At 48.1% G+C, this 25,783-nt stretch overlaps 1 protein-coding gene across 4 annotated transcripts in view; it reads right to left on the bottom strand.

Annotated features, from left to right (window-relative positions):
• Positions 1 to 1,095: 1,095 nt before the first annotated feature.
• zfyve9a (zinc finger, FYVE domain containing 9a) overlaps positions 1,096 to 25,783 on the bottom strand; it is a 29,410-nt gene continuing 4,722 nt past the window's right edge. Inside the window, exons 2-19 of one of the 4 annotated variants that reach the window (XM_076021803.1) lie at positions 24,032 to 24,128; positions 23,342 to 23,450; positions 19,997 to 21,429; positions 18,196 to 18,313; positions 17,838 to 18,017; positions 17,251 to 17,405; positions 16,101 to 16,209; positions 15,515 to 15,637; positions 14,136 to 14,291; positions 12,277 to 12,501; positions 10,647 to 10,729; positions 10,333 to 10,437; positions 8,148 to 8,298; positions 7,923 to 8,003; positions 6,864 to 7,026; positions 6,068 to 6,173; positions 5,439 to 5,615; positions 1,096 to 4,669 (exon numbers count right to left, since the gene is read on the bottom strand). In XM_076021803.1, coding sequence (XP_075877918.1) covers positions 4,508 to 4,669; positions 5,439 to 5,615; positions 6,068 to 6,173; positions 6,864 to 7,026; positions 7,923 to 8,003; positions 8,148 to 8,298; positions 10,333 to 10,437; positions 10,647 to 10,729; positions 12,277 to 12,501; positions 14,136 to 14,291; positions 15,515 to 15,637; positions 16,101 to 16,209; positions 17,251 to 17,405; positions 17,838 to 18,017; positions 18,196 to 18,313; positions 19,997 to 21,429; positions 23,342 to 23,411 — 3,597 coding nt within the window. In that variant the 5' untranslated portion in view covers positions 23,412 to 23,450; positions 24,032 to 24,128 and the 3' untranslated portion in view covers positions 1,096 to 4,507. Of the gene's footprint in view, positions 4,670 to 5,438; positions 5,616 to 6,067; positions 6,174 to 6,863; positions 7,027 to 7,922; positions 8,004 to 8,147; positions 8,299 to 10,332; positions 10,438 to 10,646; positions 10,730 to 12,276; positions 12,502 to 14,135; positions 14,292 to 15,514; positions 15,638 to 16,079; positions 16,210 to 17,250; positions 17,406 to 17,837; positions 18,018 to 18,195; positions 18,314 to 19,996; positions 21,430 to 23,341; positions 23,451 to 24,031; positions 24,129 to 25,783 lie in introns of all 4 variants that reach the window. The other 3 variants (XM_076021804.1, XM_076021800.1, XM_076021801.1) reach the window with 3 other exon arrangements.

The raw sequence follows: 25,783 nt of genomic DNA, 5'->3' as shown, positions 1-25,783 counted from the left end.
TTAAAAAAAAAGGCGAAATAGCATGGGGCTTCAAATACGGGTATTTTTTGGTACGCTTTTGTTCATTTTCAATAGACATGCCTTTTACATATTTTTCTTCTCCTATGAGGTGGGTCACCAAAACACTCCATTCCTCTGCTATTGCACCTCTGTCAAATTCAAAATGTATTCATTCATTCATTCTTGACACTTAAAAGACCACTGTAGTTTGCTGGCAAGCTGTGGAGAGAGCTCGCCTGAGCACTGCAATCAGAAACCTGACCACTAGATGTCACAGTTTGACCTAAACAATTAAAGGGGCCCTGTCATGGCCACTTACATCCATTTTCTAGAGTAGACCCACTTCCTCCTGAACCCAGGGTGGTCCCCAGCTGTCATGGGGTGAAGGCAGGGTTACACTGTGAACAAGTCGCCAGTTCATCGCAGGGCCACATAGACACAAACATACATTCATTCATTCCTTCGTTCACACACACCTACAGTCAATTTAAGAGTTCCCAATTTGCCTCACATTGATGTTTTTGGAGTGTGGGAGGAAGCCAGAGAACCTGGAGAGAACCCACGCAGACACAGGGAGAACATGCAAACTACCACACAGAAACGTCCGAGGCCCTGAATCGAACCCACAACCTTCTGACTGTGAGGCTTTAGAGCTGATCACTGCACCACCGTGACGCCCCTCCAGGTGTAATAAATTGATTACAGCGGTTTACTTCTATCAATAAACAACAAGATTTGTTTAGGAAAACAACAAAAAAAAGACAGTTTGAGCTGTACAAGTCTCTCACTTTTGTCTCTTCCTGGTTCATCCATGGTTCTGCCTTGGATTAGCCACTTTTCATCCTCAGTGACCCAAAGACATTAAAGAGCTGTAAAAGTCAGTTATTTCATAATGGGACCTTTAAAACCTCACATTGTTTTATAGCATCTCAACAATGTTTGCAAATGCTATCTGAAATCAAAATGGTATTTGACCTTTCACCGTTGGCTGGATTACTTTTTTCATGTGAAATTTATAGCTACTTTGTTTGATTTTTTTTTTAATCTTTCAAATAAAGAGGACTGAGTGAACACAAGACGAGCACTGAGCAGCTGTTTCAATTTTCTAGAAGTTTTTATTTTACATATACTACAGCTTTGTTGTTGATAAAGACCATATCATGACATTTTTATTGTTAGGAAAAACAACCGACAGGCTTTTTTTTTGGCTTTTCAGACTGATGTTAAAAAATAAAAGTAGAAAGCATCCAACAGAAGTGGCAGACTCTCTTTTTTTGTTGTTGTTGTCTCTTCGAGAACACGGAGGTCGATTTGCTTTCCTCACCGTTTCAAAGTCATGCAGCGTGTCAGTTTGAACAGTAACACTTTACAAATCAACACAAGAAAGAAAAAAAAAAACAATGCTACTCCTTCAGTCAGACGCATTGCACCTTGTTTTGGGGAATCAGGACATATTGCACACAAGTCAGAGAACGGTAGAAAAGAAAACAGGAAGTCAGAAACAAATCCTTGCACCTCCTCTTCTTATGCTAATTTATTCAAAGGAAGAAAAAAAAAAAAACCTTGACTGTCACACAGTGATTGAGATACACCGACTCAGGCAGGATCACAGCATAGAAGCCAGAACTGGTGACCTTTGACCTCATGTTCAACATTGTAATCAGCTCTTCTAGCACTGATTTGCTACAGCAGCTCCTGGAATAAAGTGAAGCTGAGGAAAAAGAAGAAGAAGAGGAGCGGCTACACGTCTAATTTCTGTCCCCAGCGTCGGCTCGTTTGCAGAGTTTGGTGTGATTGTCTGGTTCTTGTGTTTTGAACGCCATTCCTTTTCTCCACCTGGATGATGTGTAGCCCCTCATGCTGTTACGTCACATTTATGACTGAAGGTGGAAGCATAATGCCAAGAGGTCACTGTGCTGAACACTCAGCGGTGGTTGTTGGAGCCTGACTGATTAACAATGATTTCCACACATATGGGCCAATATTTTGATTTTAATCTTGGATCTTCACAGTAAATATCGCCCACCGGGACGCACTTGAAGTTTACTTGCTTCTCATTTTTCCAGCAGTTTTTAGGTTTTGTTTTAAAGGTCCCACGATACCCATTACTAGATTCCAATAAAGCAATTTTGTATTAGCTCCTATTGTCACAACAACACAAAGGGCTAATTTCCAGAATTATGCACAAACTTTAAAAATAAGAGTAAGAAAGAAAAGGAAAAGATGGACCTTAGTGTCCCCCCCCCCCCCCCCCCCCACTGATAGGACAGAGGCACATTGTTGGCAAAGTGAAGTTTACATATGGGGCCTATAAAAGCAAGATGCTGCTAATTGTCACGTGTCTGCAGTGGAATCATGTTAGTTGCCAGTCGAGGGGGGCGTTCCACTTCTGCAGCCCTGCTCCAGAGAAAGAGCCAATCAGAGAGCATCTACACTCGTGACGACTTGACATTTTGGTCAGGTGTGATGCAGGGTGGCAGGAGGACCATCGCCCCCTGCTGGGCAGCGACAGGAAGAGAAGCGCGGGTTAAATATGATACTGACACAGACGTGTAAGAGACTTTGCTGTATGTTGAGAGAGAGAAAGAAAAGCAACAAAAAGTGAATGGCTGCATATCAGACGAGGGAATTTACAGAAAGCAACAACGAGTCCAGATGATGGCGTCAGGCTCCGGCGGTCAGCCGAGCCGAGAGCCGGGCCGATGGAAACACTCTGCAGGGCTCCACCAGCAACACATTACATTCGTGTGATCTCCAGGTCCGTGTTGATGAGGGAGAGCACAGTCCAGAGTGGGGGGGGGGATACAGGAAAAGTGTTGAGGCCTTTTGAAGACTGGGGGCTGCCCCAGCGTAGGCCTGCAGCTGCTGGCAGCCGCTGGTTCCACGGGCCTCACGGTGGGGGGGGCGGGGCGACTGGCTTTGAAGATGCCATGTGAGTTACATTCAGATCCTGGTCCACTCTTTACTGACACCTGCACTCAAATGTCCCCGGCGCTCCCTCGACTCTCCTGTGAATGGCTTAGAATCCAGTGCACTGTTTCTGCAATTTAATACAGCTCTAATATAGCTATTCATTTATATATATATATATATTTATATATATATATATATATATATATATATATATACATATATATGTATATATATATATATATATGTGTATATATATATATGTATATATATATATATATATATGTATATATATATATATATATATGTATATATATATGTGTATATATTCTTATTATACCTCTTTACATCTTTGACAAGGAGTCTTTTTTTCTTCTTCTTTTTGGGTTAAAAATACCAAAAATTTAAGTGGCTTTTGCGGCCACTAGGGGGACAAACAAACAAACAGACGCTGATGATAATGATGATGAAGAGGATGAAGAAGATGATGATGATGATGATGCACGATGTCGAAGTTGATTCTCCTTGTGTTTTCTTCCACTCTCCAGTTGAGTTGGTGGAGGAGCAGGCGTGGAGGCCTGCAGACGCTCAGCGGTGGTCTGCTGATGAAAGAACTTCCAGAGTCAGCGGCTAATCTGGCTCCGCAGAGCGTTCGTCTGTCTGCGAGGCTCCAGCGCAGGAGTTCGCTTGGTTTGATTTTTCTTCTTTCTGTTTTTTCTTAAAGGGGTGGGCAGGTGGGTGGGGTTTATGTTCTGTTGTGTTTCGCATTTTTGTTTTTTTTGAACAAACTGCCTATAAAAATATGTACAACAGCAGGACGGTGCATTCTGTCCGTGGAGTAAAGCATGTGCTGAACGACGAGTAAAGCTTCTTTTTGTCTTCATGAGTAGCTGCAGCAGGCACTGAGCACCATGGTGCAAATAACCAAAACAAAATAACAAAAAAACACCAGACGCGTCTTCACGTCCGTCTTGAGCTTTTTCCTCCTTTTTTAAAAAATCAGAGCTTCAGAGGGGAAAGTCGCTGATGTTGAAGAGCGTCCGTGCTACACGTTGTTCAGATTGGTTCGTGGACTGGACGATGGTGTGGGGGGCCTTCCACAGTGACCCCGAGGTGAAGCAGCGCCTCTTCCCGCTACATGGAGCCGTCCACATAGCAGGTTGGGCCGCTCCAAATCACAGAGTGCCCCCCCCCCCCTCCCTCTGCCACAGCGTTCATCCGTCTCAATCTGCGCCGTCGAAAACCACGCTTCAGTGCATTTGTTTGGTTTCATTGTCTCTTTGTGTGTTTCCAATGGAATCCGCTGTCGTCAGTCGCGGAGTACTTACAGGTCCTGGTTACCAGCACTGGAGGTCGGACAATTGGACTTAGAGATGAGATGATATGCTGCTCAGTGTTGGTCGGCGGGGGTGCATAGCTGAGCTCGGACCGGAGGAGATGCTACGCCGCCTGGCACGGCACAAGTCTGTTCAGGAAGTGCAAAAAAAGGTGGGAACAGAGATGATGGAAGGAGGCTGGCTGGCTGGCTGGCTGGCTGGCTGGCTGGCTGGGGGGGGGGGGGGGGGTGTAGAGGGATAGACACAGAAGACACAGAGTCCTAGGAGATGATCTCCAAGATGTAGAAGACCAGCTCCATGACCACCGGCCCCTCGCTGAGCTGGCACGCCCCACCGTGGATGACGGGGATGAGAGCGCTGTCCAGGTCGCTCAGGTACTGAGGCAGCAGAGGCTGGCCGTTACTGCCGGCCAGGTAACCCACCTGCAGAGGAGGAGGAGGAGGAAGGAGGAGGAGGAGGAGGAGGAGGAGGAGAAAGTTTTGATTTTTTTTTATTGTTGAAAATTAAAATTTAATGGCAGTTCTCATTCACATTACTAATTCATCAACATACTAGACATTTAAAAAGGTCGCTCAATAAAAACGGTCAATCTATCAATAAAAACCTAAGACGACCAACAATTGATTCTCTCGCTCTCTCACCAAACACAGCAGCCCGTTAAAAGCCCACATTAGTTGGAAACAATCTTGACTGGATCAATTTTCTGCAGATGACAGAGGGATCAACCTCCACCCCATCCTCCACCTTCCTGCCTCGGCTTAATCGCAAGGAGAAGGAGAAGAAGGAGAAGGAGAAGAAGGAGAAGGAGAAGAAAGACAAAGGAGAAGGAGAAGAAAGAGAAGGAGAAGAAAGAGAAGGAGAAGGAGAAGAAAGAGAAGGAGCAGAAAGAGAAAGAGAAGGAGAAGAAAGAGCAGAAAGAGAAGGAGCAGAAAGAGAAGGAGCAGAAGAAAAGAAGGTGAAGAACAAGAAAAAGAAGAAAAAGGAGCAGAAGGAGAAAGAGAAGAAAGAGAAGGAGCAGAAGAAAAGAAGAAGAAGGTGAAGAACAAGAAAAAGAAGAAAAAGAAGAAGAAGAAGAAAAAGGAGCAGAGGGAGGAGGAGGAGGAGAACTTAGGGCTGCAGCAGTTCCCCCCACTGATGACGAGATTAAAGGTTCCCAGTGCGTCTCTGCTGTGGTGTCTGTGGTCTCAGTACCTGGTCCGAGTCCAGCGTGACCCTCAGGCCCAGTTTGGCCATTCCGTCCTCCTTCAGCAGCTTGAGGTGAGGGCAGAGCGCCACGCAGAACGCCCTGGCCACGTTCTCCGTCAGCCGGCTGTGGTCGGCCGGGTCTCCCAGGCCATTGGGCTGGTCGTCGCTCTGGAGGAAGAACACCTGCGGCAAACACCGTGGCAGTGTCACGACGCAGACACGGTCAAGATCCAGAAGCTGCCTTTTTGTACTTGCTCCGAGTATTTGTCACTAGATTTCGAGACTCTCGATTACAGATTGTGTAGAGCAGGTCCTGCAAGTTTCTACTGTGGCTCTAAATTTCATTCTTCCGCCTGCAGCTGTTTCCCTTTTAGAGCCGACTGCCAAGTTAAATTCCTGTGTATCTTTTGATGCATCTGACAAAAAGTGTTTCTGGTTCTGAACAGCCCACTAGTTCACTTCACTGTCTCCCAACGCCATGAATAATACGCACTCCGCATGAGATAACACGCTAATTCCAAGCCAAGAACAAAATTCCTATTTCGGTTTTACCACATAATCACCAATTAAAACGTATTCGATAGTGCGCGAAAGCTCAGATTGGATCAGAACCAGAGAGTCCGGCGGCGACCCACCTCTGTCCAGCGGATCACTTTGCCGTTAGCCTTGAACTCTGAGCCATGGAAGATCTTGACGCTGGTGATGGACTCCATGGACTTCCCATCAATGGGGCTGATGACTCTGGAGAGCCAAAACGTGAGACAGACACTGATGATCCTGGTGCATGTACAGTGGAGTGAAGCACAAGTCTGAGACTACTACTTTGCTCCAGACGCAGCCCACAGAAGCTCTCGGTCTCATGACGTGATGGAGAATCTGCTTTAGAGGCTTCAATCATGTTTACTGGTGAGAAGTCACATAAAAAAAAAAAATAGAGATTTTATCAGGATGCTGTAAAAGTGATGGCTTTGGTGTGTATCTCAAGCCAAGACAAAACTGCATCCTTCCGGCCCGCTGGGAGGTTTTCCTCTGTGCATGATGAGCAAGTACAGTGGGGCAGGAAGTACAGCAGGGCAGGAAGTACAGCGGGGCGGGAAGTGCAGCGGGGCAGGAAGTGCAGCGGGGCAGGAAGTACAGCAGGGCAGGAAGTGCAGCGGGGCAGGAAGTACAGCGGGGCAGGAAGTGCAGCGGGGCAGGAAGTGCAGCGGTGCAAAGGATCCTTCAATTCAGTCGACCGCTTGAAGTTTGTAATATTGACATGAAGTGGTTGCATATTATATTGCAAAGCTCTTTCACTTATGTCCCCTTAGGGACTCCGTACCCTCCCTCTCCCAAGCTTGCCAGTGAACTACGGTGGCCTGCGAGCATAAACCTGGATACATATTTTACAACACTAGACCTGAAATGCATCCGTCTCTCCTGCCGTCTCACCCCTTGTTGAAGTTGTGGTCGTCCTCCGTCCACTGGATGTGCACCAGCTCTTGGTTCTCCCCCTGGTCGGCTTTCCCACACGTGATGGTGAAGTCCTTCATGTCCTTCAGGGCCTGCCGCAGGGAGTCCATGGTCTCAGCCGTGATCTGGATCATTACGCCGTCTAAAGGCCAGAATAAAAGGGAAGCTTGCTGAAAAATTGGACCCAATCAAAGAAAATCACTTGTTTTGATGCGTCTGGCAGGGCTGACGGGCCTGGAGGGATTAATAACTGGGAACATGAAAAGGAGCTTGGGTGTTCAGGGAAGAGTGTCTCATCATTTCTGATAACTGTGACCACTTTGCTTTAAAAGTCTCTTTTGAAAGGAGCCTCTATCTGGGAGCGAAGCGCCAGATGACTTCTTCTTTCAGACATTTAGCGACGCCACCTACGCGAAAAACAGACTCAGCTTTTTTTGTGAGAGGATTTGCAGGGTTTTTTCTCATTTTGTGGCATATTTAAATAAAAGAAATTATAATAATACAAAAAAATATCTTTGAGTGGATCTGGGGCATTTCAGTTCCTGCCAACATTTTACATTGAATGTATTGGTGTTGTCAAAAATATCTATATTATTTCGATACTGAAAATTAAAAACGACACGATATGACTTCTCAGACAGGAAAGGAGGGAGATGGCGTCGCGAAGACACTTCTGCGGGACTACAGCGTGATCTCCCCTCCCCTGAACCGCACTGATGCCGTACTATTATCTCTTTTTAAACTATAGTTTAGAACATTGCATGCCTTTTATTACACTAGTTCCCTTTTCAAGCTGCTGTAAACACAAATTTCTCCTGCAGATCAATAAAGTATCTATCTATCTATCCATCTATCCTTGCTTTTTTTCTCACTTCAGTGCTACTTACACATGAAGAAATTAATCATAATATTTAACATAATATTTCTACATATTCATTTGTGCAAGTCAAGACCTTTGAAAAAGATTCATTTTGCAAAACTGTCAAACTCTGTGTGAGTGCACCCAAGCTGCGGCACCGCTCTAATCACAACGCTCACCTTCAACAATGCTCGTCTTGGCCAAGAACCCAGACGAAGCTTTCAAAGCGCCGCTGAACACAAAGAAGCAGGCTCCGGTTACTGCAACACACACAGAAGGCAAAAAGAAAAAGAAAAAAAAAAAAAAAAAAAAATCATGATTTTTATGAATCAGCACTGAGCAAGGTCGGGCTGCCTTCAGGGTGAACGCGAGAGCAGTTGTGCGGCGGTGGGAGTGTGCGTCACCTTTGCGGGGCTGGTGGTGGATGCTGATGGCCTGCGTCTGGTAGTTGCCGTCGTCGTTCTGGACGCACACCAGGTGGGAGTCGGCGCGGTCGTTGAAACACGCCCCCATGGCCAGCACGTGCTCGTTGGACTTGTTCATGGCCTTCATCAGCTGCAGGAGAGCAACGACGACAACGATATCCGTGTCAGATTAAGCTGGAGGCTCCGTGGTCGGCCTGCTGCATACAATGGGCTTAACGCAGCTGCCTGGTTAAGCCTAATTGCAGCGGGATCGTGGGTGACGTCCTCCGGGCTGAAAGTGACGGACGCCGAGATAAGAGGTGGCTAACACACACACACACACACACACAGGCGCGCGCACACACACACACACACACACACACACACACACACACACACACACACACACACACACACACACACACACACACACACACACACACACACACACACACACACCAATGGTTGGAAGTTCCCTCCTATTAATTTGAAGCCTGTGAATGGGGAATAAAACGGGAAAGTCTGGAGGGCTTTAGCAGCTCGCTCGCTGCTGCGCTACAGGCTCGCTGCCTGCAAGCTGTCGGCCGACACCACTTCCCACTTGACGCTGCCGGGTTTCCCATCTGGTACTGTTTGCGCTGCCTCTTCAGCCCGGACGCTCATTCACACCCGCGAGGCTGCAGGCAGGCGGGCGGGCGGCCCACGCCCGACGTTCAGCTGCAGGGACCCACACAGCACCTACACAAGAGTGTGCGTGTGTGTGTGTGTGTGTGTGTGTGTGTGTGCGCGCGCGTGTGTGTGTGATCTCCAGGCTGCTTGATGGGAGCCTCCTCCACTGATGTCAACAGTCTAGTGGAGGTTTTCATTTTCCTTGTTTTTTGGTGTGGAAATGAGTAATGATTCCATCTGTGTGTGTCACATTAGCTGCTTTCATTATCTTTTTCTCTTGGCCATGACCTCAGGCACCACACCGGAGATTTCATGCAGCAAGAGCAAATCATTTTGGCTCGTACCCCTTCAAGGATCATCACAGCGAATTCACACGCGGGTTTAGTTTGACGGAGTATTATCATTGTTTTCTTTAACGCCGGATGTCCTAAACCCTCGTTGTATTTACCCAGGCTGTATTTACACTCCGTCTCCAGAGTGTTGCACAAGGCAAGGCTCACCTTAAGACCAAACATTTTATCTGTTTGCAAGATACAACTCACATGTCCACGTGGAAAAGAAATTCAAGAGACTTGGAAGGTGATTGGACAAATGTTACATCTGTCACATTTAGAGCAGGCCAATCAGATTTGTCTCCTATTAGTAGTAATAAAGTGTTTTCCTACTGGTGCGACGGGGGAGAGATGGCGAAAGTATTCACATTGTGCACTTAACGTAAAAGTGCGGATACTTGTGTAAAAAAAAAAAAAAAAAAACACTGGTAAAAGTAAAAGTACTGATTTAACTTATGTACTCAAGTAAAAGTAAGAAAGTACACACTGACATGTACTTAAGTAAAATTAAAAATTGTTATTTGCCATTAATGAAATAATCTTCTTGCATGGACATCTGGATATGTTTGAACAGCTTTGGCACAACCAAACTGTAATCAGTAATAGTTGTAACTAGTGAGCCATTATTAGTTATTGTTACTGTTAATAACAATAACCTTACATTGGTTACAAATGAGTGAATTACTTTGATCAGAATTCGTATCTTTTAAACACAAAAGTAACAGGCATGTATTTTCAATGTAAGACGCAGAAAGTGCAGATATCTGTGCACAAATGCAGGGAGTACATGTAAAAAGTAGTCAGAAAAATAAATACTCAAGCAAGGCACAGATACCGGAAAAATCCACTTAAGTACGGTAACAAAGTATTTGTACTTCTAGATTTCATGAGGAAATGTCTACACGCAAGCAAACTGCCATCATTTTAACAGAACAGTTTACAGGCACTTTGCATTGGCCAACATGTCACAACCAAACCTGCAACTTAGGAAACAGAGGACGACCATTTGCGTTTTGACCAGCTGAAAACAATTCAGCAGAGAGCTTTTCAAGATGGATGTGCGATATTCTTCCTTCTTCTATTTTTCCAGGACTATGTTGTTTATTCTGGTGGACCGCCAGTGACTCAAGTCAGTCATAAAGGTTAATAAAAATATGAATCTGCCAAAACTGGGAGGCGCTCACCTCATTGTAACGATTGCTGGGGATCTTGATGCTCGTCTTCCTCACTTCCATGTCCACCACCAGACCTTTCACCACCGGCAGCGTGTACTGGTAGTTACGGAAGTCCTACGGCAAAATAAAGCAAAAAGGAGGGAGCGAAGGAGGGAGTTGTTTGAACCACAAAGGCAGGAGAGACAAATCAGTGGCGTGGTGACGACACTGTCAGACAAAATCAACCAGCTGCAGAATGGAACTGAACAGAAAGAGGAATCTCAGGAAGGCATTTCCTTCAGCGTGCGTTCTACGCTAACACAAGTCACAGGGAGAATTCTTACTGCCAGCAGGTTCATGATGGTGTGACCGGTCTCTCCAAACAGGGGTTTTCTGAAGCGGACGCTGAACAACGGACATGGGTAGACTGCAAAAGAAAAAAAAAGGCTCATTCACTGATGATTCAACAGAAATACCGTCTCATGCTTCTGTTCAACACAACAGCAAATGGCTCTAGATTTCAGAAGAGAACATTTCTATTCTTTTATAACCAAACATTTTCTGCTTCTTTCCTCTCCACTCAGAAATGCAAATGAGCTGCGGAACAGACGACCCTGCAACCCCCCGCCCCCCTCTCGCCAACACACACACAAAGCATAAAACAGTGAAGTGTGCCTGCAGTGAGGAGAAACCTTCCTAATCCACAACTGAAAAATCCACACTTTTTCCTTCAGCATCCAAAGCTCCTTAAGAAACTATTTTTAGCCTTATCTCTGCAAACAGCTGGAAATGACATCTCACCACGAGCTCCAATTAGCAGTGGGTGTGTGTGTGTGTGGGTGTGTGTGTGTGTGTGTGTGTGTGTGTGTCGGGGGCGTGGGGGGTAATCTCAGTCTCGATCTGCAGCTCATCCTGCTGCTGGTCACTCCTTGAGGTGAGAATCCAAAGAAAAGGCAGCAGCAGGCCAACGGTTCAGTGGCAGATTAAACTCGTGGCGGTGACAGCATTTTTGCAAAGAGACGCTTTCGCTGCACGCAGCTTTGTTAATGTATTCCTTCCAGGCTGGAAGCAGCCGAGGGGCTTAGCAGAGCCAAGCGGCGCTCCGTGCTGGCAGGTCTGGCAGCAGGAGAAGCGTAAGCGCGTGTGTGTGTGTGTGTGTGTGTGTGTGTGTGTGTGTGTGTCTGTGGGGGATTTGGCGGAGACGAGGCTCCCTGATAAAAACTGCTCACAAGACTTCCAGCCGCAGTGGCAAAGCGGCGAGAAAACCTCTGAGAGCGCGCCGCGGTGACGTTTTACAGGCTCCCTCAGATAACGGGCACGCTAAGCTTCTCGGGCGAGAGCCGCAACCTTGACGTCCACGACGTGAGGACGAACCGTTTCTGCCTCTTTAACCCGCCTGGTTTGTTCTGGGCCTTGGCGAAGGCGTTTATCCCCACGGTTCATATCAATTTCTTTAGATGCCAAATGACACCGCACGTCTGACACAACCTGCTGGCTGAAATCTACCACCTCAAGATGCTGCTTGAGGGTCCAGTGTGTAATATTTGGCTTGATTTATGATTTTTATATTGGTGAAAAGCTCACTATACTGCCCATAAATACATTAATAAAGGTGTATACTCGCTGTACAATGAAAGTTTGGTTTTTCTACCCTTCCAATACATTTAATTGCACAGCCATATTTCTAAGGAAGCCTGGGGTGGACAATCCAACTGCCTGACAGCGTGTTCAGTAATTAGGGTGACTGCTTGAGTCTTCAAATAAACCAACTGAGAAGAAGGTCCAGCCAGGTTTAGGTGTGCAGGCCACAGCGGGGAGAGTGAGAGAGGCTGCAATCTGAAATTAAACCACTTGATGTCGCTGTTTCTTCTTCAAAATCTCCAAATATTACACACTTAAACTTTAAACGCATCTGTCACTTGCTACCCGTTGACGCCGCGCGGAAAGCAAAGCGACTGCAGTGTCAGGACTCACATCTGTACTCGGCGCCCAGCCGCAGCATGAGGCGAATGGGGAAGACCTTGGCCCAGGGCGTCTCCCACTTCTGTATGAGGATGCCGAAGAGGTAGGGCGGGTTGGGCAGCAGCAGGTCCTGCAGCGACTGGAAGGAGGGGCTGATGTACAGGAAGCCACCGTGCTCCTTGCTGCCCAGGAAGCTCTGCGTGAAGAAGGAGTGGCTCAGGTGGCTCAGCACGTTGCCTTTGGGAGACGAGGGAGAGGGAGGTTAGCAAGGTTAGCGCTGTGGGGGCAGTGTGCAGCGGGAGGAGAAAAAGCAGTATCTGACATAGGAGGAGGTCAGAATTAACACAAAAAGAATGCAGTAGATGAAAACGCACACATCGTTCATTCATTCATTCATTCATTTTCCATACCCGCTTAGTCCCGAGCTCAAGGTGACGGGGGTCTGCTGGAGCCTATCCCAGCTGTCATAGGGCAAAGGCAGGGGACACCCTGGACAAGTGGCCAGTTCATCGCAGGGCCACATAGAAACAGACAACCATTCACACTCACATGCACACCTACGGACAATTTAGAGTGTTCAATTGACCTCACATGGTTGTTTTTGGAGTGTGGGAGGAAGCCGGAGAACCCGGAGAGAACCCACGCAGACACAGGGAGAACATGCAAACTCCACACAGAAAGGTCCCAGGCCCGGAATCGAACCCAAGACCTTCTTGCTGTGAGGCGGCAGCGCTAACCACTGCGCAGCCGTGTCGCCAAAACACACACATCTATCTTGAAAAAAACAACCTCATCTGAAGTTGTTTCGCCATCTTGATACTGAGGGGCAGCTTTTGCTAAAGAGATTAGCGCAGACGTCGTAAAAGTTTGATCAGAATTTGGTGGAATTCTCACAATCTCAAAAAAGTGTTTTTTTTTCTCAGTAGAAAATATGTTTTCAATTCACTCCTGAGCACCTTTGATGAGTTTAGTTAAACACTGAGGCAAATCACAGTTCCCCACAGCTGTTACCGGCTCATTCCACCGGCAGCAGAAAAAAACTTAAATTGTCCAATTTAAGCAAGAAAAAAAAGATGAATCTCCCCTTGAGAAATGCTCCTAATGGGCTCTATACCAAACGGATGTGCAATGGATATGAAAGTGAAACGAAGAAAACATTTTGGGGGGGGGGGTTTAAATGCTTTCATAAGAAAGTGGCTAAAACTCTGAGGTCTTCAGTGTCTACAATCTGTGACTCCCTGCAGTCCCACGGCTGTGAATGAAATAAACACTCTTATCTTACCTGCTGCACTACGCTGTCAAACTTCCCACAAAGACAAGTGTTATGTTGCTAATTAGGTGAGACAGCGACCCCTAGCCTCAGACGGCACACGGGACAACAAGTTGGAGAACACGGTCAGTGGCAGGGGACTGGCTACAGGCAGCACTTCTTAGTCTGCGAGCCGACTGACTGACGGCGAGTTAACAGACGGTGACATGCACAATGCGTCTCCTTTCAGCTGACCTGAAACTGCTCCAGTGTGAATACAGAAAAAGGAAATGGCCTTAAGGGGAACAAGCCATCAAAGTCACCCTTCATTAGGGTTTTCCGCTCCACGTAGTGGCAAAATGGGCAGGATAAGCATTAGCTCACTACCACGTTTCAACAGTCAGCGTGTGTTTGAAGTGTGTTGTTACCAGGAAACACAAACACGGCTGAGCAACAACGGGCGGCTGAGCAACAACGGGCGGCTGCCACCGAGGCTGGGACTGAAGGGCCAGCAGCACCCGCCAGGCCCTGCCTGCACAGAGCACCCACCCACCTTCTCCAACGGTGGAGGTAGGCCCAGTTACTTTATTACCTATGGGCCTCGTGGTGGAGCTGCTCTTACCAGTGAGGGCCTCCTGGTAGAGCTGCACAAAGTGGGTGAAAATGTCTTTGGGGACGGTCTTCTCGTCGGGCAGACACTGCAGCAGGATGACCACCTCGGCCTGGCCCACGGCGTGCATGCCCTTCGTTGTCACGTACCAGCACTTCCTGTTCACGTCTGTGGGAAAAAGGAAACGAGAAATGCAAAAGCGCTTTGTAATGGAGCACGACGGTGTAAAAAAAACTGCTGGTCCACCCCATCAGACGACACGCAGCTGAATCAGGGGATTTATTTCAACTGTGTATCATATTTCCTTTTAAACTGCACATGCCGAGTGTGCAGTTCACAGTTGTGACCTGCTTTAAACGTCTGATTTGACTGCAAAAAGTTGACACCGGCAAAATGCTATTGTCAAATTAGCTGAATACACACATTTTTTTTTTTTACATTTTGGCTTGTGCCTCGTGTGTAAAATCCCCTGAACAATCACGAACAACGACCGAAACCATTTTGAGCTGGGAAATTATTCCATTGTCCCGTCAGTGATTTTAGTGTTTAGCCAGAAGATTATTTGCTGCAAGTCGTAGTTAGTGATTAGTTTTGGTGAAAAATTCTAAACACTTTTAATGTTGCAGGTTAGATATACGAATACGTTCATAAATACATGATAGTCATAATCAAAATTTTTTAACTTAAATCACAAAACCTGTCCTGGTCCTGCTGTTATGCAACAGACAGAGAGGTTTTAAAGTGGCAGACAGATGCCGGCAGGAGTGTCTTTTATTTTATTACTCTGATGTGACTGCAAATGCAAAGCTTAAAGTGTTCCGATATTTCTGACACCATCATTACTGACATGACCAGAGCTTCAATAGAAGTCTAAAGACTTCATAGATGCACACTATGATGATATGAATCTAATTAAGACTACCGTAATCAGATCCAACCAAAAGAACAACATGTCAACTTCAACATATTAAAGTGATTTTGCCACGTTCAAAGTGAGCGGCATTAACGCATTCAGAGTGGGGAAACGCAGTCACGCGCCCTGTGTGTTGTTCCCCCGGTCCTTGTTTGCAGGCTGGGTCGATGGTGCGATCACGTAAACGCATGCAAATCTCCCTCTTCTCTCACCTCACAACTGCTGTGCCAAAACTCTGTCTGTAAAAGACACACACATCGTGGCGTACAAACACCACTGGATGCTAATCGTGACAGAGTCGACGGAAACGGCAGCTGGAACTGTAGGAAAGCAAAACTTGCGTTGCTCTCCATGTCGCGGTTCATTGGTTTTGCACAACTTTAAAAATCAATTACTTCCAACTGAGTTAACAACAAAATTCTTCTCAGGTCACTGAGACGCCCTCTGCATAGTGGAACAGCGTGAGCTCAATACTCACAGTTGACAAGCTTCACCATGGCGAGCAGGTTGGCGTTCAGTACAAACACCAGGGGGTCCGGACCGCCCTCCTCCAGCTGCTGCATGAGAACGATCTCGGACGGCCTCTCCTCCACTGCATAGTCTTTGGTGCCACAGGCAGGAGCCGAGTGCAGGGGAAAGTCAATGTCAAGTTAAATACAAACAGGAACAAGGAGAGAAACTGAGAGCAAGAGACTTTAGGGGGACGTCAAGATTAAGAAGAAGCGGTAGAGGTGAGGAGGGTCAAGATGGCACAACACAGACCCACAGTGGTGGCAATGAGTGAGTGGTGGCAGATGAAAAACACAGTGAAGCAGGCAGAAAAGAGACAGAGACAGAGAGAGAGAGAGACAGAGAGAGGGAGAGAGTGAGAGAGAGGGAGAGAGAGGGAGAGAGAGAGAGAGAGAGGAGAGAGAGGGAGAGTGAGAGAGAGACAGAGAGAGAGAGAAGGAGAGAGAGGGAGAGAGTGAGAGAGTGAGAGAGAGACAGAGAGAGATCAGCGGGCAATGAGGAGGCAGCAGAGTGGTGAGGATGAGGGCAAGCACCTGTGATGTGGCCTCCCGTACCTCCTTTGACTCCGGTGGAGATGAGGATGGGAGGAAGTCCGTCCTCAGGGATCAGGCTGAGGGAGCTGCCCACTGGGCTGCCCACCGGGGCCACGGGGGTGCTGGCCGCCTGAAGGTGGAGGGACGGGGACGTGTTATAGAAGGCAGAGGGGCAGAGCGAACAGTGGATTCCAACACTTCAAATACTCTGTTTTCACACTGGCAAAAGATGGGCTGTGATGATGCTTCATGCTTTTTGGTGAGATTTTCTTTATATATATACACAGCAGGTATTAGTACCTACAGTATTTACCTGAAAGAAGCGGTAGGAGAAAGTGTTTGAATGTGACTGACTGCAGGACACTTCTTACTAAGATGGTTGTGCGCCTTAGTTGGCGAAAACGGCTGCAGGAATGGAAATGATTTAAATTCACCAACACAAACACAAGTCTAAACAAGGTACAAAAAGAGGATCATGGTGCAGAGGAAAAAAAAAACATGCTGCAAGACATAAAAACATATACCTAATCATCAAATGCACTGCAAACAGAGAAGCGATGCAGAACCAGCTGCATAAACCAGTGACTACAACGGACGTGACTGGTTTATGCAGCATGGACACCACAATCCTCTTTTTGGACCTTGTTCAGACTTGTGTTTGTGAATTTGCATTGTTTCCATACCTGCAGCCGTACTCAGTACATATTCATACTAAAATACAGTATTTTTATTTTTTACCTTACGGCAGTTACTATATCATAAAAGCCTTCAAACTTTACATTCAGTGAAACACAAACGGCAGCTGTTTTTAGTTGGCAACAAAATGTCAAATTACACTGACAAAAGGAATTGCTGCAAATCATTGTGAACGACGCCATTCAAGTACTGCCAGTAAACGGCCAAACCACAGAGAGTAAAACCAAAACAAAAGCAAACACTCAACGTTGTAGTCGAAGGGTTAAAATAAAGCTATTTTGTCTGCAGCGATAAGAAAAGCTCTGTGTGAATATCCTGATTGTGGCAGTCTGTGACCCGGCCGCTAAACCGCCAGCAGCGCCACAGAAAGACTTCTTTGTGGCTGCCTTAAGCGAGCAGCAGGGTGGTTAAAGTGAGCGTGCGAGCTAACCTAATAGCATTAAGTGTGGCTGCATGTTTTCCGTGCCTGGCGTACCTCGGAGGATTCGGAGGCGGAGGATTTGCTGGAGATGGCCAGGCACTGGGAGGGAGGCTGGCTGGACGCCGAAGGTTTGGGCGACTCGGCCGCGTCTCCGTTGGGTAGGACGCCGTCGGCAAACCACACCCGCCGCTGATCCCGGGATAAGGACCCTGAGCGGTGGAGAGAGACGCACAAACTGAGCACCTGGTGCAATCTAAAGCAGTGGCTCTCAACTGGTAGAGTCTCAGGACCCACAATTTTCTTCCTCATCATGAAGACACGACCCGGATTTATTTCACGGCACTCAAATTCATTTCATAAAATTAAAAAACACTTTCTATCATGTAATAAATTATTGAAATTGTTGAATTGTGTGTTCTGCAAAATAAATGCCCCACATTTTCTCTCTAAATACATAGATTTTAAAACTACCTTTTTTCTAAAAAATAAAAAAATAAAAAAATTGCAAAAATTGCCCACAAAGCCGCAACCCAACCAAAACAGCTCTGCAACCCACTTTTGGGTCTCGACCCACCAGTTGAGAAACACTGTTTTTTTTTGTTTTTTTTAAAGCACTTTGCACCAGTTGAGAGGCTGTATACCCTCGCTGCCAGACTGCTTCAGGACTCCCACAGGCACCATGACAGTAGGAGGCGGGGAGCTGAGCACACCAGATGCCTCGGCCTGCTGCAGGGGGGGGATGGTGGAGCAGTACTCCGCTGGGTTGTTGGGGTTCGGGCTCTGGTTGCTTGCTGGGGCTGCTGGTGTCTCACACGACTGAGCTGCAAAGCAAGGGAAAAAAATGAGTTTGGAGTTTGGAGTCGACGCAGATGGCAACACAATGAGAAGGTAACTTGGTTGTACATTCTATAATGTTGCTGCGTCGCTCTGAACAAACGACTCGTGACGATGGTTGACACATTTTCGAGTTGTGGTCCATTAACATTTAACAAGGCTTACGGTTGCAGGGACCCTCACCGGTCGTCAGGGCCGAGTGGCAGGTGACGCAGACTCGAGCCTCCTTCCTGTCCATGTGGACCAGCTTGCACTTCAGGCTGCAGCAGGTGGCGCAGAACACCTTGGAGACACAGAGATTTTAAACAGCAGATTAGCGACACTGCGGAGTGAAAAAGTACGAATAATCACACTCACGGAGGAATCGTGTGCTGTTTATTTTTAACATTGCCGTGGATTTAGTCACTGCCTGCTTCTAAACACCAAGCTGCTGGACTCACCAGCAAGTCATGTGACAATAAAACTTCCACCTGGTCTCGCAATGTGTATTTGTTGTACATTAGTACAATGAACTTGGATTGGTTAAGCAGAGACATGAAACCTAAGTTGCCTAAACACCTCGTAGAATGTGGACATTCACAACACTAATTAATTACCGCAATATTGCAGCGAGGATATATTGGTGAAGTGAATCCCGCATAACTCATGACCTTCAATAACCCTTTGAAAAACGTGCACTAAACTATGCAGATATTGATTTCCTGCACTGTTCCTGCACATTAGCAAGCAAACGCAGGCCAGCTTGGAGGGCACTGCGTATTCAATTAGCTTCTCATTATGCTGGGATGTGGATTAAGAACGTTAGACCGAGGACGCAGCGCCCTTTTAATTTGCCCATTAACTGCTGTGTGCTTTTATCTGCTGGTCTGGAGGATCCCGATGCCTCTATTGTTGCCAGCAGCTCCTCCCGGCTCCAGCCAGCGTTTGTTTTGTTTACCACCGTGGGGAAATTAAGAGGCAGCCGAGTGATTTTCCAGCGCAGCGTCAGCGACCGCATCCTGCACCCTTGAAGCCGTTGAGCAGACACCCCGCTGCATGTGTGGGCAGCCGTGACGCCAGAGAGGAGGCTCGCTGCACATCCACGCCCACTTTATCTGTACGGCGCATCTCAGCCGTCGGCGCTCGCCAGCGGAGCCCCGGCGAGGAAGTTTTGAGTGGCAAGATGAAACATAATCTCTTGGCAAATCGTGATACGACACTAGAGGTTCCCCCACTATCTGATCATTAGGCTCATTCTGCTGCTTTATCTTTCAACTCTGAGCTTTTTGGATTTGTCCCGACTTTAAATAAACTGGATGTACACACTTTTGCTCTAAAAGGGGAAAATACTCCCTATAACTTCTTCCTCTGCCCTGATTATCACAAACACCTTGAAAAGAAAGGCGGATCACAAGTCCTCGTGACAATGATCTGCATCTCTGGCGAGCCAATGATCAGTGTAAAAAAAGAAAAGTCCATGATGTTTTAGACTGGCGGGCAATCATATGATATATTATTATAGATTGTACTTAAGAATAATAATGAAACAATAATAACATTATTTATATATAATTAACAATTAATAGATTAATAGAATTATTCATCTAATCTTAATTATTAATGATAGAATTCTATCATTTATTTTTTGATAGAATTGACTGTTCACTGTCCTAAAACAATGTATGCATGTGTGCGTGTGTCTACTTCCAAAAACTAAAAGTACAAGTAAGTTTTATATAAATATATTAACCAAGACAAAACATATCTAGAAAAATAAGTATTTGCTGCAAGCTGTGCAGGAAGGCCAAGTTTATCCCCCCTCAAAATCCCGTGCAGCCTCAGCTGCTGTACTGCTGACTTGGATTAAAAAACAAAGAAAAACAGGAATGTGGAAGGAGAAGACAATAAGCTGTGCACAGTGTGGGCCCTTCAGAGCAGCTTGTGCTCTGCGGGTGAGGCAGCCGCGGGGCTGTGGTGCGCCACTGACCTTGCCGCAGGCCCTGCAGTGGTGCCTCCTCTTGGTGAAGGTGAACTTGACGTCGCACCTCATGCAGACGGGGGCCTGCGAGTCCGGCACCCACACGGGGGCCACCTCCCCCAGGGAGCCGGGCGGCCTCCTGCAGGGGGCGCCGCGCTGGCCCGCCTGCAGGTCGTTGTCGGGGCTTCCCGAGGGCAGCGGGAGGAGGAGGGTGGGGGAGGGGTGGGCGGCGCAGTCCCCGTTCACGCTCTGCTCGGTGGCGGCGCCCTGCGGGCAGCTCTGGGAGAGCTTGTTGCCCCACACCCGCTGGCTCTCCTGGTTCTTGTTCTTGCCGGCGGTGGCGGTGGCCGTGGTCGTGGCGGCGGCGGGGCCCGGCTGGTTCTGGACGTTGCCTTGCGGCGGCAGCACGGGCGGCTCGGGGATCTGCAGCTTGAGGGCGACGGGCTGCTTGGGCCGGGCGCCTCCGTACGGGACGCTGACCGGCTGCAGGCGGCTGCTGCTGCTGCTGCTGCTGCTGCTGAGCTTGGCCGGGCCACTCGAAGCCCCGCCCTCGCCCTCCTGCTTGCTCTCCTCCATTTCTTTCTCCTCTGTGACCGAGTCCTCCTTGGAGGGCACGGAGGAGCAGGCGGGACCGGTGCTCCTCTCCTCCGCCTGGGCCACTGCGGGCCGCTCCGGGCCGTTGGGGAGGCTGGTCGTCCTCACAGAGGAGCTCCTCTGGCCCTCGGCTCCGGGGCTCGTCTCCTCCCTTCCCTCCGTTCTGGCTGTGGCAGGAGGAGACACGGCTTCCCCCTCCGCTTCATACCGGGCCTGTTCATCTCCTCCAACGTCTGCCTCCTCGTCCTCCTCCTTCACGCTCACAGCCTGGTCTGCTTCTCCTTCCAGGCAGCGCTGACTGACCTCCTCCTGGCCGTTACACGTCTTTGCTTCAACATTTGGGTGAACGTTGGGGGAGGGGCTTCCATGCTGCTCGCCCCCAAGGTCAAAGGTAAAGTGGGTGTGGCTGAACGAGGACAGCTCCCCGCCTCCTGCTGGGTCGCCGCTCTCCGACACTCTGGCCTGCTGCTGCTGCTGCTCCTCTGGCTGCGGGCCGGCAGGGCGGCCGTTCTCCACGGCCGCAGGGACGGCAGCAGGGGCCGCGGGCGAGGTGTCGTCCGTGCCCACCAGCTTGCCAATGTTGGGCTGGGGCAGCGGCGGGCTGTGGACGTCCGCCGGCCGCTCCTCTCCGGCCCAGGACAACGGCGTCTCCAGACCAGGACGTCTCTTGGAGTCGGCGGCCGGCGACGAGCTGGAGGAGGGGTCGGGGGGGGTCTTGAACGGCAGCGGGCTCTCCCTGGGACTGAGGTCCGCATGGGCCAGGGCGGGGTTCAGAGAGAGCAGGTGGGCCGGCGGGGCCAGGATCTGGGTCCACTTGGCGTCCGAGAGGATGGGGTTGTCTGGTTCATCTGCGAGAGAGCGGAAGTCAATGAGTGTGGAACAAAAGCAGAGCGCAGCCGCTGAGCTTTTCTTCATGGGACGTGAAAGCAACACCATGGCGAGCGAGGATCGAGGATCTGTCCACCACAAACACGGCTATTCGAGAAAAACAAACTTTTTAAAAAAAAATTTTTTACCTCTGCTTACAAGAAAAAATTCCCGTCCACAACAACGGTGTGATTAAAACTATCCCCGTCCACGTCAAACCGCAACATCCACCCCTCAAGCAATGTAGTGCACATGCCAAAGCAGTAGGTGGCGATATCACTCCTAACAGGAAGAAAATTCATGGCCGAAAAAACAACAGTGGCGGACACTGAGGCACTGACTGACAGCGAAGTCACCTACTGCTCACTGTCACTCATCAGCACAAAATCAATAAAATTCCACCAAATGTGGATTGGGAGTCATGTCAGTCACATGTCAGTGCTGATGAGTTGCTAAACGAGGTCAGTGTTTTGGCGAACCCCTCCACAACTGCAACTCCGCGAGCTGGTCACGCCCACTCGTCATCTCACTCTTTACTGTTGCACACTGTGACGTTTAACAATGCCGACAACTGCAGTTACCAGTGGATGAAACACAGTGTTGGTGTGAACGGCTCCTTAAAATAAAATGCTTTTATTAATCCCATATGGATGAAATCTGCATAATTACAGCAACAAAACAGTGCAATGAGTAGAAAGTACATTAAAATTATTAAATATTAAGAGAGTAAGAAAAGAATAAACAAGATATGTAACGGTTGTCTGTTGGTTGAGCAGCAGCATTGTTCTGACGTTTCACAGAGAGGGAGTCGCTGCTAGCAATGTGCATCCTCAACCAAAGATTAGCGAGAAAGACTGAGGCAACAGTATCGACAAAGTCAGGATCGTAAAACACCTCAGAAGAATTCTCAACTGAAAAGTCCTCCTTACAATGTCACACCACTGCCTCGCAACATCAAAATGTTAGAACAGACAACCCCCTCCAGGCCCTAAATAAATAAATAAATAAACAAACAAAACAAAAATCAGAAAATTGGGAATAGACCCAATTGTTGGCACGACTCTACAGTCGTCTCGCTCGCCCATCCATCCCTGAACGAGCCGCTCCAGAGAGGAGACAGAGAGAGATACACACTCCCCGGTGATCCACCGAGCTAAAAACGGTAGGAACACAACCGGGGGACTAATTGAGAAATGAGGTTGGCATGGAGTGGGAAATTAGTGTGAGGATGGACTGGAAGACTCTGAATAAATGGGCCAAGTGTAGGCGCCATCACCAGTCGGCACGATACACCCGAGCCAAAATGGTGCAAGAGGAAGAAAAATAACTTGCAATGTTTATTCCAACAACTACTTTTGAAGACGGCGGGACGTCAGTAGCTAACGTTAAGCGCTAACACGCAGCAAACTTCACAGTTGCAGCCAAAGGAAAAGAAAATGACATTTCATTGGCTGTCATCTGACATAAATCCACGACACACTGCAGCTTCTCTGCCGTAAAGATAAAAGTTTTGTGCCGGTGAGCTGAGAGCCGCAGCTGAAGCCCCCTGGTGACTCTTAGCAGCAAGTGTGAGTGGAGAAAAAAGATCCCCCCCCCCTTTTGTCTTGGACTGATAACACAGTTTCCCAGACGCCCCGGGGAGATGGATGGTCCAATTAGTCCAATTCCCTCCCCACACACCCTCAATCACTACCTGGGAACGCTGCTCAAACTCACTCAGCAGCGGCTGATTGTCTGATTTACTCGCCGCTTGCGTAAGAGCGTCCAAACCACAGCTGCCCCAAAACTTAATTTCCTCGCGGCTCCGCCCATACAGTCTCCAATGCAGCGGCGGTGGCGGCAGCAGCGGTGGTGGCAGCAGCGGTGGTGGCAGCAGCGGCGGCGGCGGCTCACCTTCGTTCTGCTCAAACTCGTCCAGCACCTTGTCCAGGTTGAAGGCCTCGGCCTGGAAGTAATTCTCCATGGGTCAGGAAGCTCCACCCTGCAGACAGGCCAAGTGAACCTGCAGAGAGGACACGTTGCTCATAAACGTTCATATTTCCGTGCAGAATGAACACGTCACCCTGGAAGTATGGATTTATTTCCCAGACGCTAGACTGGTCAGATTTCAAGTGGTTTGTACTTGTACTAGAATGGCAGTTCTCTTATTATTCACACCATGAAAAATAATATTATGGAGTAGTAATAATAATAATAATAAATGTAATCATTCATCATCATCTAATAGGTCTTGGAGTAAAACAATACTGGGTGTGTTGCTCCCAGGCCATCAAGGTTCCACATTATCCACATCTTCTTTTTTCATTTGAATCCCCGAGCCCGCTAGAGCAGTCTTGACAGTACAATACTAATCAAGACACAAAGGCTCTAAATTATAGTTCAGCCGTCCCTTTTCCAGCCTCCCACCAAAACGGAAACTGATAAGCTGTGAGTGCCATTCACAATCTGACAGTGACAAAAACAAAGAATTACAAGAGTTAATTAAAGAATAGGATTTTTTATTAACTAGTTATGAAATTACATCAAATTGATGAAACAAGCTGAAACAGCAACAACAGCAGCAGCAGCAGCAGCAGCCCTCACCTGCTCACAGGTCCTCCTCAGCAGTGCCAGGCAGCGCTTCTGCTCAGAGTTTTGCCGTCGTACTTCAGCCTGTCTGGCCAGCGCCCAGCGCCCACACCTTGGAAACAAAGAGAGACGCCACTCTTTAGAGAACAGCTCTAAAGAGTATAACCTGTGTGCAGTTCGTTTACAACAAGTTGATGCAACAACAGTGACGGTGGAACATGTTTAGACTGAAGCGAGCAAAGTGATTTTCTCCGCTTAACACCGGCCATTACGTGGAAGAGTACAGTTAATCAGGTTAGCATATAAGTAGCAGCTGATACTTTTTGATATGAAATAAATAAAATGCAGCCCATCGTGCATACGGTGCACTGCACACTTATGCACGGTGAGCCGTTAGCCATCCGGGCTTGACGACACAATCAGAGGTCTGAATTACTGCACTGTGAACCTGCACTGGCCGTCCTTGCTGGGGGAGAAGACCTTGGAGTGATGGCGTGATAGGTGGGGGGTGAGGCGGCGTGCGTGTGTGCGTGTGCAAATGAGTAACGGCTGCCTGAACCGGAGGGTCGCTGTCATAAGGACACCAGCGGGCAGGGATTACACCAGGGAGCAGATACTCCGCACTGCCGAGGCATCGGCAAAAAAGTGCAGAGTCAGCGCGTTTTCTGCCTGGTTAAAGTGGGAGGACGGCCGTCATGTCAGCACTAAACAAACAAGGAACAGGACAGCGGCCCACGCACATATAAGTGTAAAATGTAGTATTGCAGTACTATTTGTCTGGTCGGAGCACATTGACAACTTTTAGGAACTTGAAGCGAGTATAAATGTCTGAGGCCGAACACAACCACAGTGACGAACAACCTCCAGATGATAGCAGACAGTGGTTGTTTGCTGAAACGTACGTCAACTACAGGACTTCGATCTGCTGGACAGCCCAGGGTTCTTTGGTTGTTGCCAGAACTAAACCCTGTTGTAGATCCTCTTTCCTTGTTTTTAAGAAGGAACTGATTGGTCTGATTCAGAGGAGGGTGCAGGTTCCTCGCATTGGTTTATCACACGACTTGTCCTGGGTGTGGGACCGCCCTCGGCCCAGAAGAAGCTGGGACGGCCTCCAGCGAGCCCGAGCGCTGGGTCGGATGGACGGATGGATGCGACTATTACCAATGAAACGTAGAGACAGTCAGAAAGTATTTCACCCTTGACTGACTCACACGCGTGGACGCCATCACCTGAACAAAACGTGTCAGCTGCAAAGTTCTACGTCGGCCGCACAAGGCAGCTTTTGCGCCAGTCGGACAGTTGTTCCACCACTCAGAGTAAACAAGACCTGAAAATCCTCCTGCCAACTGTGGCACGGTGTGCAGAGCGCACACACACACACACACACACACACACACACACACACACACACACACACAATGTGCCTCCATGAGCATAGGAGCCTGTCCCTGATTAAGAATTAATTAGTCTGCAGAGGCAGTGAATAATGCAGTCAGAGAGCATGAAGGAGTTTTATTTTTAGACGTGTAAACTTGGAAAGATGCTCTAAAGGAGACATATGTGCATAAGCAGTTGGACCAAAGGTAAGACTCCTGCGCCACCTCGATCCCAACGGCAGACTGAGAATTAAACAGTCTTAAACCACTGCGAACAACCAGCAGCAACATTTGTTTAGAGGCAGAAAGACGATGCCATTGCACCGGAAAAGGAAGGGCTCTTTTTTTTTTTTATTTGTTCTCGCCCATCATTTTAGAGGCTAAAGCCATC

The sequence above is a fragment of the Nelusetta ayraudi genome, unplaced genomic scaffold (assembly GCF_046127955.1).
Source record: "Nelusetta ayraudi isolate G7.1 ecotype Tasmania unplaced genomic scaffold, CSIRO-AGI_Nayr_v1 ptg000011l, whole genome shotgun sequence".
NCBI classification, from domain to species: domain Eukaryota; kingdom Metazoa; phylum Chordata; class Actinopteri; order Tetraodontiformes; family Monacanthidae; genus Nelusetta; species Nelusetta ayraudi.
The sequence above is the reverse complement of the archived record's forward strand: the minus strand, read 5'-3'. Positions and strand labels throughout refer to the sequence as shown.